The sequence below is a fragment of the Clarias gariepinus genome, chromosome 27 (genome assembly GCF_024256425.1).
Source record: "Clarias gariepinus isolate MV-2021 ecotype Netherlands chromosome 27, CGAR_prim_01v2, whole genome shotgun sequence".
Classification (NCBI taxonomy): domain Eukaryota; kingdom Metazoa; phylum Chordata; class Actinopteri; order Siluriformes; family Clariidae; genus Clarias; species Clarias gariepinus.
Genome location: NC_071126.1, coordinates 13045206 through 13060457, shown reverse-complemented (window position 1 = coordinate 13060457; position 15252 = coordinate 13045206). Strand labels below are relative to the sequence as shown.

The following is a 15252-nucleotide window of genomic DNA, read 5'->3' as shown; positions in this document are numbered from 1 at the left end:
AAAAATCAAAAACAGGTATTTTTTCCCCAACTAAATTATAAAAATAGCTTTATCATGAACATAAAAACAGTACAACTCCAAAAACATGTCACACAACAAATCACTAATTTACTTTTTCCACAAAAGCAGGATGCATCTTCCCTGTCCCTACTAAACTTCCTACAAGGATTCGCTAAAAAAAAATCCCTCTGGTCCAAAAACTTGACTATTTGAGTGGCATTTCAGCCTGCTTCTATTTAATTGCACTTCGGCATTTCACTGTGTGTATAATTTTGTCCGACGGTGTTTGTACCATGTCAAGTTCCACATCTTTGTTACTAATACAGTAAAGTTAGTGGCAGCAAATGCAGGCAAAGCAAATGTTTGATATTTTGACCTAAAATCTGAAAGCTGAAAATGAGAAAAGAGGAAAAGGTAGATTTTAGCAGGAATGGAGTTGTGAGCTACAGTACATACTGTAGACAGCTTGCCGAGGGGCTATAAAACAAACAGCTTCTTTATAGTCTATTTTCACTGGCTGAGCAAAATTAAACCTGTATAATAAAGGAAAGACAAAAACTAGCACATGAGTGGAGAAAGAAGTCTCCTTTTCTGGAGACACAACTATGCTTTTTGTCCAATAAAATGTAATTAAAACATTGGCAGGTAGTATTGTTTTTACGTGCAGTATGTTTGGTCTAAATATGAAATAATTTAAATAATAATAATAATAATAATAATAATAATAATAATAATAATAATAAAAAGAAATATTACGTTTTCATGTTCATGGTATTTCATTTTACTACTGAAGCAGGCAGAGGCTCCAGCTATTTTTCAGTTCCTGGTAGACTTTGGGCCCTGTTCCTCTTTTTTTTCTCTATAGTCAGCAGATCATATGTATTTACCCTCTTTCAGTTTAGAGGCCTCCACTTCAACAATCAACATTCTTTCTAGTTCCTGTTTCTTTCACTGTAATCGTAAAGGAATAGTTAAAAAATCACACCCTTAATCTGTAGTGTAAAGATCAGAAGCCTAATATCATAAGCACTTACGTGCATTTCTACTCTAATCTTACTTCTGTACCTTTTATTAGCATCACACACGTTATGTACAGTGAATTCTTTGAGAAGGTTCCTTCAGTATTAGTTTATCATAATGAAATGTCCTCTCTTATCAAAGGCTCACCCTGAGTTGTCAAGGTCTCAAGTGTGATTGCTATTCTGACGCAGAGGAACAAGAGTTTTCTTTTTATCTTAATCTGCAAATTAATGAAATTTGGTTCTTCCCCAAACTGTTATTTGGAAGCACACAGTTGTATATTGTGTAAGATTTTCCTTCACTGGAACTAAGAGGCCCAAACCTGTTCCAAATATGTACTGTACAAAGACCACTCCAAGACGTTGTGTCATGGTTGGAGTGGAGGAAATTATTTGTCCTGCACAGACCCCTGAACTCAACCCCCAAACACCTACTATATGGGACAAGGACTGGATCCCAAGCCTCATCAGCATCATCAGGGTCTGACCTCACTGTAGCGTCTGACCTATCTGAATAAACATAAATTATTATAACAAGAAAGGAGGAATAAATATCTGTATGCAATGTTTAAAAGACACTTGCTTTTGATGGTCAGGTGTCAAACGTTTGTCTATGTTTTTACTCTACAATAAACCAAATCCAAAAAAATAAATGGATTTACTAACACTATATATATAGGCCAATTTTTATACCTTTAAACACACTGAACACACTTCAGTATGGAAAAAAAGCACTTTTTATGTTTAAAATGATCAAATGTATTAAATCAAATAGACATGGCCTATATGGTGTAAGCAATGCTTTTATTACATTCAACATGCATCACCATGTAGGTCATGTCTATACAAATAAGGATGCATTTGTTTTTCATTTAAAGTGGCATTTTTTGGCACTAAAAAATGTTTTCTGTTCATACCCAAACATTTAAAACATAGCTAAAGTATGAATATGTATAGAAAACATTACATCACAAATAAAATTGTTTAGGGTTTTCACAGACTAGATTAACTATACTAGGTGATACCAGATTGCACACATTAAAATATTATTGAGCACTCAGACATTTATTCATAAGCTGTTTGTGTGTATACTGCACATTGCTTCGTTCAGTTGCGATTAAAACAGCTCCAAAGACAAGTAAATGAACTTCTCCCTTGTTTTTGTTGTGGTAAAGCTGGATCACGAGGAAATAACAGAATACCAAATATCAGCATTTTCGATGATCTCATTTTTTTCACACTCTTATAGTAAGAATATATTTTTCAGGTTTATCTATCCCTTTGAAAGTATACTTTCCGAGGTCAAAACACTGGTGTAGTGTAATGGAGTAAAAGGTACAAGGCCTGAGTTATTAACTATTATTATATTACTGTTATTAACTTAATTATAAATGCCATAGACTCTAGAAAAGAAGTAAGATATGGACAAACAAATACTAAACCTTATGAGGTATTAATAAAACTTATACAGAGGATCTGTTAAATTCCCAAATCAGATTTGATCAGAAGTGTTTACTGAATGCTTGAAGGAGATACTGCATAAATTGATTTATTATTACTGTAGATTTTTTTTCATACATTTCCATACCATTATATCTACTCACAATGTGAATGAAACAACATCGATTACCAACTATACACTAGTAAACTGGTGACCTGATCATGGGCACCCAAGTCCCACCCATACCCATGTGGACAGCATGCTTCGTCCTATAAATTTATATTAAGCAGTCTAAAAAACATAAATACCTGTAATATTATATGTAATATAATATAAAATAACATAACCCAGGATTAACTCCAGTTTAAAGGTTCCGGTATTTAAAAACACATCTTTCTTATTGTAGTTATGACACAAAATCGTAACCTTTGAGCTATCATGACTAGGTTTACTGGTTTACATTGATTCAAGGCAATCTTTTAAGTTAATAATGTGGTAAAAGTGGTTGAATCAACGAAAGCTAGTCGTGGTGTTGTTGTGGTGCAGTTGTGAAGGCTCAGTGGTTAAGGCTTTGAGTCACTGTGCAGAAGGTTGTGTGTCCATGTGATCAGGTTATTTATGATTTTTTTTTTTCCTGATCACACTTCTTCCAGAAAGTTAATAGTTCCAGCAGTTTAAAATATGCAGTGAAGTACCTTAAAATGTCTAATGTAAAATGTTTTACAGTGTGATGTTGTCTTGGGAAAGTATTCATTTCACATCTTTGGAAGAAGTCTCCAGTGTCTGTTTTTTGTTCGAGGGATTTTCCTTTGTTCTTATTAAATGGAAGATGAAGACAGAAGAAACTGCTGAGAGTGTTATAATGTATGTGATAACAGGAACCAACATGCTTTGAACATTCCACAGTATTAAGATGTTTAATTTAATAACCGTGTTGTGTTTTATCTCTTATCTTTTATAATTGTTCTCATGACTGTGTGGATATTATACACTGTGCTGGTTCAAGAACTGTGAGTAATGGAACAGCTGAAAATAAAATATATAGCTTATGTTTAATACTTCCCTTGTCCAGTTCTTTCGCCATCAGAGACTGCCTAAATCCTGACCCTGTTGCTGATCTTTTAGGCACGGTGGTAAAGCCATTTTCACTTCTTGTTCTCACTGCTGTTTCCATGGGTGGTTCTATGGCCACAGTGGCTTAGTGGTTGGCATTGTGGCCTTGCGTCTTGCATCAGGGTCAGGGGTTTGATTCCTGTCTCAGGTCTGTATGCAAGGAGTTTGCATGTTCTCTATATCCTAGGTGGGTTTTCTTTGTGTACTCTGGTGTTCTCCCACAGGCCAAAAACGATGTGATGTATTGGCACCCTGTCCAAGGGCGTACCCTGCCTTGTACCCGCAGTTTCCTGAGATAGGCTCCAGGTGACCCAGGGCAGTGGTAGCTTGGCTTGGAGGGCTAAGGCACTGGGTTACTGATCAGAAGGTCGGCGGTTCGATCCCCAGCCCTGCCAGTTCGCCATTGTTGGGCTCTTGAGCAAGGCTCTTAACCCTATTTGCTCCAGGGGCGCTGTATCATGGCTGACCCTGCGCTCTGACCCCAGTTACACTGGCATATGCGAAGAAAGAATTTCACTGTGCTGTAATGTATAGGTGTAAAATAAAGGATTAACTTGACTTAACCCTGTATAAACAGGATAAAAGATGAATGAATGTATGTATTGCTCCAATATTGGAAAGTTGGATAAAACTCCATATGAAAAGCTTTGATAAACCTTTCTGTCATGTCTGTTACTTCGTTAAGGTTTTACTAGAACAATCCCCAGATTAAAGTCATACATCTATACTATACTTTTTAAAATGTATTAAAATAATTCTGATTTTTCAGTAGCATCTAGACCACTGCATTTAAGCACAAGCATTTGCCTTTAAACTGAAAACAAATCATAAGAACATAAAATGTGACTTATCTTTGCAATTAAAAGAAAGACATAGTTTTCTTTCAATCATCTTTAATAACCACTTTATCCTGGTCAGAGTTGTAGCAGATCTAAAGCCAGAATTACGTATATGAAGCAGGAAAAATTCACACCAGTCTATTGCACACACAAGATGATCTGCTCAATTACAGCAATCCTTTGAACGGTAGGATGAAACTGCAAGCACCTGAACTCCTGAAAATGACACAATACTAATACGATGATATGTGGGTGGCACTTGCAACAGCAGGTAGCATTGCCACCTCAAAACACCCTTGGCCTCCCCCTCAATCCTGAACTCAGCTTACATTTACATTTGGGCATTTGGCAGACGATCTTATCCAGAGCGACTTACATTTTTATCTCATTATACATCTGAGCAGTTGAGGGTTAAGGGCCTTGCTCAAAGGCCCAACAGTGGCAACTTGGTGGTTGTGGGGTTTGAACCTGGGATCTTCCGAACCGTAGTCCAATGCCGTAACCACTGAGCTACAGCTTACTGGATTTGCTGAAGTCCTGTGGTTTCTGTGAATAAGTGAGCCATAGGATGCACTGGAGACCCACTTAGTGTGAATTTCTTCGACTATAATATCGACTCCTGATACCCCATGACCGTATACTGCTAATGGCAGTTTTTGCCAACTGGGCAGTGTCCCTAAGCAGGGAATGGTATTGAGTGGTACCCATGAGTCCACCACTGATCCTACTGTACTGCCACAAAATACACTATATGGACAAAGGTATTTGGCCAAACCTGTTAATTATTTAATTCAAGTGTTTCAAATCAGCTCCTTATCCCCATTGAAGATAAATATTAATGCTTTAGCATACCAAGACAATGCTATGCTTTCAACTTTGTGGCAACAGTTTTGGGAAGGCCCTTTTCTATACCAACATGACTGTGCTCCAGGGCACAAAGCAAGGACTATAAAGACATGATTTGATGATTGAACCCTATCAAGTACTTTTGGGATGAACTAGAACTAAGATTGCAAGCCAGGCTTTCTCGTCCAACATGTGTGCCTGACCCTGTAAATGCTCTACAGAATCGATGGGCACGAATTCCCACAGAAACACTTCAAAATCTTGTGGACAGCCTTCCAAAAAGAATGAAAGCTATTATAGCTGCAAATGTATGCATACAGTACTGTATATATATTACGGTGGCCCTGAAGTGCAAAACAAATTAACAAAACTGATAACAAAATAACAAATCCGAAAACAAAATAACAAAACCAAAAAACAAAACAACAAAACTCCCCCCTCCAAAAAAAATAGTTTTGGGTTTTGTTATTTGGTTTTTAATTTGTTTTCCGTTTTGTTAATTTGTATTGCACCTCTAGGCCAGTCAGATATTAGTTATTTTGTTTTCCGTTTTGTTAATTTGGTTTTTAATTTGTTATTTTGTATTGGGTTTTGTTAATTTGTTTTGCACTTCAGGGCCACCGTAATATATAGATACAATGTCATTAAAATTTCCAAATACTTTTGTCCATAAAGTGTAACTTTTCCAAGCAAGTCAAAAAAAAAAAAAAATGCTGGACAACAGTAATTTCCCAAACTATTAAATTATCCCAATTTTGTCCAGCATTTTTGTTGGCATGTTGGCAACTCTTTGGTTAAAAACATGTACTGAATGTATAGGCAACTATAGAAGTGGTCGAGATATAAGAATAAATGTAACCTTACCAAAAATTATAAATGATTTGTAAATTTGTCATATCTTTGCATGGGTACAGTGTAATCAAGTGAAAATAAAACGAGGTTTTCTAAAGATGGTACAGTTTAGTACTTTTCAGCTCTTTTTATTTATTTAATAATTTGTAAGTGATAACAGGACTGCATTTGACCTTGACAAGAAAAGACTCATCTTAGAAGGAAACATAATCTTATGTAACATCAGGGAGGAAGTCATGTGCACAGACTGGTGGAAAAAGGATTAAATAGTAGTACAATCAGCAAAAAGCACCATTTCACCATGAATCAGCTTCACCGTTGGATCTTCTCACTTGGGCTCCTTCTCTGCCTCATAGGTAAGTCTTGGATAAGGTTAGCAATCATGTACCTAAAAGTCTATGATTATGAAATATATAATTCGTAACCTAGTCAAGTGTGTCTTCATCTTTGTAAAGCTTTGTTTTATGGTTTATGTAGGCTAACAAATTAATTTTTTTATATAAGTTTTCTTCTCATATTTAACACAAACTAAAAGACTTCAGGTAATATTCTCAAATTCTATTTTACATGATTTGGATGAAATTTTTTGGATATATATATTTTTGATATCCATTTTCCATTTTTGATTTATGATAGCAATTGTTTTATTTTTACTTTAGTTTATGGTTGCAAAAGAGAAAGTACTCTCAGTGATGAAATCTTGCATGTTTTATTGCTGAAATTTTTTTTTCTTATGTGCATGAAATAAGATGAGTTTTTTTTCATGACTGTGCATACATTAGAGGTAAAGTAGAACTAAAAGTATTCGAATACGAAATGGATTGTCAGTTTTTTTATACTGTTAAAGGAGTAAGTCGAGTACTGAGTTACAGAGCTGAAAACAATAATTCACAGAGTAAATTCTCGCTTATTATTTGGGGACTAAAAGACCTCAAAGCTGTATGTATAAAATAATGATTTTCATGTTACCAGTTTTTCCATTCATTTTTGATCTTCCTATAGATAAAATCCTCAAAGTAAAACGTATTTTACTACTATAGTAAAGAAATATGAGTTGAACATAAAACATTACTGCAGTTCATCAAGAAAAAGTTCATGGCCTGCATAACAAATAAAAGTAACCAAATGAAAGCAAATGAAAGTGCTATTGCAAAAACAGATAAATGGCCTTCTTCAAAAAAGTAAACTAACTGATGTGTATAATTCTTTATATGTCATACATCAGATTAGTTATTTTATTTATAAATGTTTTACTTAAACAAAAACACACACACGTTTGATTTATATTTCCTGGAGTGTATAAAAAAAAAAAAATATATATATATATATATATATATTTTTTTTTTTTCCTGTGTGTGTTTTACTTAAACAAAAACACACACACGTTTGATTTATATTTCCTGGAGTGTATATATATATATATATTTTTTTTTTATACACTCCAGGAAATATAAATCAAACGTGTGTGTGTTTTTGTTTAAGTAAAACATTTATAAATAAAATAACTAATCTGATGTATGACATATAAAGAATTATACACATCAGAAACACTTATGAAAATAAAAAATTAAACCAGGAATGTTTCTGTAGAGATTCTATAATATTCTTTCATTTTGAGATTTCAATCTCCTGCCCTGATGCCAAGTGTCTGGATAAAAATAGGTTCAACACATAACCAAGAGAATTTTAAATGCCTTGCTAGTAAAACCTCTCAGCTCCTTATTCTTTTTTTAAACATGAATGTGTAGCACTTGTTGAGATTTCTTTAAGATTTCTAGAGAGAAACTTTAGCAATATGTGAACGACCTGTCTTACAAAATGACTCATATCACAATACAAAGGTTTTGTTTTTTACTTCTTTAGTTTTGTGCTGACTTACATTGTGTTCCTTGCTAATCTAAAAATAACAGATTTTGTCAAAGGCCCTGAGAGGTGAATGATAAGACCCTGATGAGCACAATATGAATCACGTAACAACAAAGTGATTATGCCTGACTAAGATACAGTGAGGCAAAAAAATAATTTAGTCAGCCACCAATTGTGTAAGTTCTCCCACTTAAAAAGATGAGAGAGGCCTGTAATTTTCATCACAGATATACCTCAACTATGAGAGACTATGAGAGAATTTGATGAATTAATTGGTAAAAATTGGTAAAATTCCTCTGTAAAATAAGTATTTGGTCACCGACAAACAAGTAGGATTTCTGGCTCTCACAGACCTGTAACTTCTTCTTTAAGAGGCTCCTCTGTCCTCCGCCAAAGACTCGAATCCTGCAGGGCCAGACGTGTCCCCCTTCTTAAGCCAGTACATGTCCAGGCCCATCTGAAGTTTGCTAGAGAGCATTTGGATGATCCAGAAGAGGATTGGGAGAATGTTGTATGGTCGGGCGAAACCAAAATAGAACTTTGTGTTTGGAGGAGAAAGAATGCTGAAGTGCATCCAAAGAACATCATACCTACTGTGAAGCATGGGGGTGGAAACATCATGCTTTGGGGCTGTTTTTCTGCAAAGGGACCAGGACGACTGATCCGTGTAAAGGAAAGAATGAATGGGGCCATGTATTGTGAGATTTTGAGTAAAAACCTCCTTCCATCAGCGAGGGCATTGAAGATGAAACATGGCTTGGTCTTTCAGCATGACAATGATCCCAAACACACCGCCTGGGCAACGAATGAGTGGCTTCATAAGAAGCATTTCAAGCTCCTGGAGTGGCCTAGACAATCTTCAGATCTCAACCCCATAGAAAATCTTTGGAGGGAGTTAAAGTCCGTGTTACCCATCGACAGCCCCAAAACATCACTGCTCTAGAGGAGATCTGCATGGAGGAATGGGCCAAAATACCAGCAAAAGTGTGTGAAAACCTTGTAAAGACTTACAGAAAATGTCTAACCTCTGTCATTGCCAACAAAGGGTATATAAAAAAGGATTGAGATGAAATTGTGTTATTGACCAAATACGTATTTTCCTTTTTGGTTTATGTTTATAGACTGTGGTATAAACCACAGCGAGTCGCAGTGACATTACTGAAAATCGAATAAAAGATTGTGGATGGGACAGATTTCCATTACTTGTTATCCAAATAACATCAAATGTTTTTTTATTATTGAACTGTATATTTAACACTTTGACATTTTGAATAAAAAACTGTAAGTACTGTATTGTAATCATTATAAACATCTCCACATCTTCTTCTGTCTCTCTAGCCTGTACCTGGGGGGCCATGACGGTATACGGCTTTGAGGGTCAGGAAGTCACTCTCCCATGCAACTATGACTCAAAATATCATGGGATATGCCATGTCTGCTGGATGAGAGGAAGCATCCCGAACCAGGGGTGTGGCATGCAAGTCATCTATGCAAATGAAAAACAAGTAGAGATGCGAGGTGATGCAAGATATCAGCTCAGAGGAGCACTGCAAAATGGAGATGCCTCTCTGACTATCCTTAATGCAAAAAAAAGCGACTCAGGGAAATATGGCTGCCGAGTCCACGTGCCCGGGTGGTTCAACGATAAGAAATTCGAAATGTACTTAGAAATTATGGAGGGTAATTACTCATTAAACATACAGAGAAATTAAACATTCTTTTATGACAGCTACTTTTGTTTAATTGTAACTTTTTGTCTTTAGCAACACAGCAGCCCACCACCACCCCGGGATACGTAACTACTGCACACGTTAAATACAGTAAGATACAATACATTTTATTTTACATAAAAAACAATAACTACACCTAATTAACCAAACTGCTCATACGTGTTAAATCAACTGCAATATGCAGTTAAAAAAATCAGAACAAATAGTATTGGCATTGGTTTCATGAGTTTTTTACTTTAATATATAGTTGGTCATTAAATTCTTATATTCTGGATGCATCACATTCATATCATAGTCACAGTTACAGTTATAGTCATCCAAATACAAAGAGGAGATTTATAGTCACATTTGAAAAATAGTTCTGTGTACTGCCTCATTATTTTTGGCTTTATTAATAAAAATGTACAGTAGATGGCAGATAAACTGTGGATGTTCTGCATATTATTATGTGTCATAAAAATCCAAAAAGAAGAAGAAGGATTTACTTTTTGTCAACCACCGAAAAAAGAAAATAAATTATTTAAAATAAGATTATTTTTCTAAATGGAAAAAAATGGATTAGCCCTAAACCTTAACTAGTGAAACCAATGGCCAAGAAGTTGATCAGTTAAAGTACAAATGCTTATAAGTCATTATAGAAAATATCTTGCAACTGGAATTACTCATCCAAGAACATACTGTATACTTACACTTCTGCAGATGTCCTGAATTTAATTTTACGCTTGTCTAAATAAAAAAATATATAGATGAATGAATTATGGATGATTGTAAAAAAGGGGTGGGCATTGTAACAGTAAAATATAAAATGGAGGAGTTGATGCACTCACATAATAGATAAACAGAAATGATTCCCAGGATCATCAAAATCAATATAATCGGCACCAAGATTGCCAGAACTTCCTTTCTGTCTTCATCCACCTTAAGTAAACAGAATTAACCACTGGAGACAGACACTAATTGAACCATAATAGAGTCACAGTTTATATTGTGTACTTACAAGCTTGTCTATTGGAGAAGAAGCGTCTGGGAAATTGTCTGTCGTAACTAAAGTTGAACATGATTTCTGTAAATATCTCATTAAATACCATGCATTTTTCTCATGTTTTTTTTTTTATATATGTCCAGGGTCAATTTTCAGTTTTAAAAAAGACATTCTAAAAAGACAATCTGATATCATTTCTAATCTGATCATATTCTCTGTCTTATTTTTTCTTCATGCCAAAAATATTTGCAAAATTCATTAACAAAAAGCAAAATAAGCAAAAATTCATTAACAATTGTTTTCCAAAGAGTTAATTGAGAGTAACACATATGGATTAACATATTGTTAAAGGCAAATGTGAAAAAATATATCTTTATAAAATGACTATAGTTGCCTTTAACAATACGTTAATCAATTTGAATGGATTTCATTAGAACTCATCAGTCATTACAGATTCATCCAGGTTTTTTTCCTACCTTCATGCTCAGTGGTGGTGAGTTTCTCATCTTGAACTGTTAAAACCGGTCCTAAAGAAATAAAATGACAACTGATCATTATAAACTGCTCAGTTTACTTATATGCTGCTTGTAATAAAAGCATCCACTAAATAATGTTAATCCAAGTGCTTATACTGTGCAGTGATGATGTACAGTAGCTACCATGGAACCACCATGTAATTTGCTGAAATTAAACATTCTTTTATGACAGCTACTTTTGTTTAATTGTTACCTTTTTTTGTCTTTAGCAACACAGCAGCCCACCACCACCCCGGGATATGTAACTACTACGACACACGTTACATACAGTAAGATACAATACATTTTATTTAACATTATAAAAAACAATAACTACACCTAATCAACCAAACTGCTCATACGTATTAAATTATAAATAAATATATTTTAATCATAACAATTAGTACGTAGATCCAATTGTATCCAAGGTGATGCATTTAGAGCTTAATGGTCTTGTACTCTAGTGACAATTCTATACTTTAAACTTTTGATCAATTGGACAGAAATACTACTGTCTCCCACTGCACATCTCTTTATTACTCTTAGCAGCAGAAACAGTACTTAACTCTGACAACTTAACACATTAAAATTCTTCATGCTACTTTGTTATCCCCTGTTTCAACAGTGCAACATAAGACAGTGACTGTCCCACAGCCTGTAACCACTAAGCGTCCAGGTAGGAAAAAACAAAATGAGGTCTAAATAATTTTTTTCTCCATGCATCTGTAATGGTGAAATAATTCAAACAAATCAAAAGCTACAATATTCTATGTCCACTACCGATCAAAAGTTTGGGATCACTTTCTAACTCCATGGTCGTTCCTAATTTTTTTTTTCTCCACTGTAAAACAATTCTGAAGGCGTCCAAAATATGCAATAATCTGCTACTCATGACCTGTAAAGCCTTCATAATGGCCCTAATTTGAGGTGCTGGTTGTCAATTGGTGATTTTTGAGGCTGGTGACTCTAAATGATCTTCTCCTCTAAGCTAGAGGTAGGTTTTGGTCTTGCTTTAGTGGGAAGGCCTTCATTAGAGCCAGTTTCATCATGGTGCTTGATGGGTTTTGCAAATACACTTGACAATACTGTTCTTGCAAGAACTATTCCACAAAGGCTGACTCACTGTTGTTGTTGTTGTTAAATAATTACCAAATTCCATGTGTTCATAGTTTAGAAATTCTCAGCATTGTTGTAGAATGTAGAAAATAAATCACTAAGCAAAAACCGAGAAATTTACTACGTGACCAGAAATAGCATTGAACATTACCTCATATTAGCATAAACGCCATATTATTCATATTTTTCCAGGCAAGACGAGTACCAGACACAGACATGTAACTACTACAGCACTTATTCCTACAAAGGGTAAGAATAGAAGTATAGATTTTATATTAGATTAAAACAAAACAACACTAGACAAAAAAATTGTGTATATTCTTTTATATATTTGCTTCATTGTATTTTGTCCCCCAGAAACAGAACAGATCACTGAGACTCTGGAAAATGAAGATACTACAATACACACTGTTACAGACGGTGAGAGAAAATACACTTTATGATAGATTACACACCTGCTGTGCAGAATCCTTAGGAGAAAAAAAAAGGATAACTACATGTGTTATGTACTGTTTTAAAACAACTGACCTCATCACTACTTTCATTTATTTATATAAAATATATAAATGTATAGTAGATTACACACCTGCAGTGTGCACAAATTTTAGGAATAGAAAAAAGCAATTACATGGTGGTTCCATGGTAGCTACTGTACATCATCACTGCACAGTATAAGCACTTGGATTAACATTATTTAGTGGATGCTTTTATTACAAGCAGCATATAAGTGAACTGAGCAGTTTATAATGATCAGTTGTCATTTTATTTCTTTATTAACAGTTGACAACCAATTGACAACTATTTTAACAGTTCAAGATGAGAAACTCACCACCACTGAGCATGAAGGTAGGAAAAAAACCTGGATGAATCTGTAATGACTGATGAGTTCTAATGAAATCCATTCAAATTGATTAACGTATTGTTAAAGGCAACTATAAGGATAGTCATTTAATAAAGATATATTTTTTCACATTTGCCTTTAACAATATGTTAATCCATATGTGTTACTCTCAATTAACTCTTTAGAAAACAATTGTTAATGAATTTTTGCTTATTTTGCTTTTTGTTAATGAATTTTGCTAATATTTTTGGCATGAAGAAATAATTAGACAGGGAATTTGAACAGATTAGAAATGATATCAGATTGTCTTTTTAGAATGTCTTATTTAAAATTGAAAATTGACAATGGACATATATAAAAAAACATGAGAAAAATGCATGGTATTTAATGAGATATTTACAGAAATCATGTTCAACTTTAGTTACGACTGACAATTTCCCAGACGCTTCTTCTCCAATAGACAAGCTTGTAAGTACACAATATAAACTGTGACTCTATTATGGTTCAATTAGTGTCTGTCTCCAGTGGTTAATTCTGTTTACTTAAGGTGGATGAAGACAGAAAGGAAGTTCTGGCAATCTTGGTGCCGATTATATTGATTTTGATGATCCTGGGAATCATTTCTGTTTATCTATTATGTGAGTGCATCAACTCCTCCATTTCATATTTTACTGTTACAATGCCCACCCCTTTTTTTTACAATCATCCATAATTCATTCATCCATATCTTTTTTTTATTTAGACAAGCGTAAAATTAAATTCAGGACATCTGCAGAAGTGTAAGTATACAGTATGTTCTTGGATGAGTGATTCCAGTCACAAGATATTTTTTATAATGACTTATAAGCATTTGTACTTTAACTGATCAACTTCTTGGCCATTGGTTTCACTAGTTAAGGTTTAGGGCTAATCCATTTTTTTCCATTTAGAAAAATAATCTTATTTTAAATAATGTATTTTCTTTTTTCGATGGTTGACAAAAAGTAAATCCTTCTTCTTCTTTTTGGATTTTTATGACACATAATAATATGCAGAACATCCACAGTTTATCTGCCATCTACTGTACATTTTTATTAATAAAGCCAAAAATAATGAGGCAGTACACAGAACTATTTTTCAAATGTGACTATAATTCTGCTCCACCAGAACGAAGAGCCAATCTGTTTCTGTCGGCTACAGCAACTTAGACAGCTGCGTAACCTTGCCGAAGACGAACTCATCTGGTGATTAGACCCTGAGAATGATTATGAACAGAGCACATGATAATGGATGCCATTTACATACAAAACACTCCACATAAATGTACTTTGCTATAAAACCCTGTGAGCATTAATTATATTTTTACTGTACTTTGTTTAATTATTCATTATTTTTGAAAACTGAAAAATGCAAATAACTAGCCATTACAAGAGAAGCTGCATGCAATATGATCTAAAATACAAAATGTTTTTCAATTTGTTCATTTGTTGTTAGTGAATGAATTAAGCTGCTGAATATTTTGTATTTGGATAACTATAACTGTAACTGTGACTATAATATGAATGTGATGCTTCCAGAATATGGAATATAAGAATTTAACGACCAACTATATTAAAGTTAAAACCTTGCCATGAAACCAATGCCATTTAAGAAGATTTTACCAAAATTTCTGTAAAAGGTTACATGCCTTAGGTGAAATAAAAATATTTTTTTGGAATCGCATGCATGGATATGTTGTTGAATGGATTAAATAAGGCAAAAAGTCAAATCCTGTTTATTTATTATTAAAATGTCCGTTTACATACAGTATAAATCAATCACCCATAAAATTAACATGCCAAAACATTAGCACATTAACATTAATTACCAACTATACACCAGTAAACCAGCGACAGTATCATGGGCATGCAAGGCACATCAAGGCCCACGGGGACCAAAGGTCAGTCTATCAGGTCCAATCCCACAAAAAAGCCAATGCAAGCACAAATTGACGTTGATGATGATTTATTTATTTATTTTTCACTCCTGGCTTCACATAAAACAGAAACAAAAACCTCAAATTCAGGTCAGCAGGTGATCAGGACACCAAAAATAAAAGCAAAAAGCTTTCAGA

The 15252-nt window shown here is 34.3% G+C and overlaps 1 protein-coding gene and 1 long non-coding RNA gene across 3 annotated transcripts; one reads left to right on the top strand and one right to left on the bottom strand.

Annotated features, from left to right (window-relative positions):
• The first annotated feature begins 6357 nt into the window (after window positions 1-6357).
• Window positions 6358-14898, top strand: LOC128515124 (hepatitis A virus cellular receptor 1 homolog). 2 transcript variants are annotated; one of them, XM_053489166.1, is made up of 12 exons: window positions 6358-6466; window positions 9315-9656; window positions 9740-9796; window positions 11434-11493; window positions 11829-11879; window positions 12512-12568; window positions 12677-12739; window positions 13130-13165; window positions 13582-13628; window positions 13708-13798; window positions 13903-13939; window positions 14307-14898. In XM_053489166.1, exons 1-12 carry the CDS (start codon window positions 6412-6414, stop codon window positions 14389-14391), a joined length of 981 nt encoding a protein of 326 aa, XP_053345141.1. In that variant the 5' UTR covers window positions 6358-6411; the 3' UTR covers window positions 14392-14898. The 2 variants fall into 2 exon arrangements, with proteins under 2 accessions (XP_053345141.1, XP_053345140.1); XM_053489165.1 differs by having other exon boundaries at window positions 13100-13165; window positions 14307-14895.
• LOC128515125 (uncharacterized) lies at window positions 10396-11209 on the bottom strand. Its single transcript, XR_008356592.1, has 4 exons — window positions 11165-11209; window positions 10704-10750; window positions 10534-10624; window positions 10396-10432 (listed from the first exon to the last, which is right to left on the bottom strand). It is a non-coding gene; the product is annotated as an uncharacterized LOC128515125 (long non-coding RNA).
• Window positions 14899-15252: the final 354 nt, after the last annotated feature.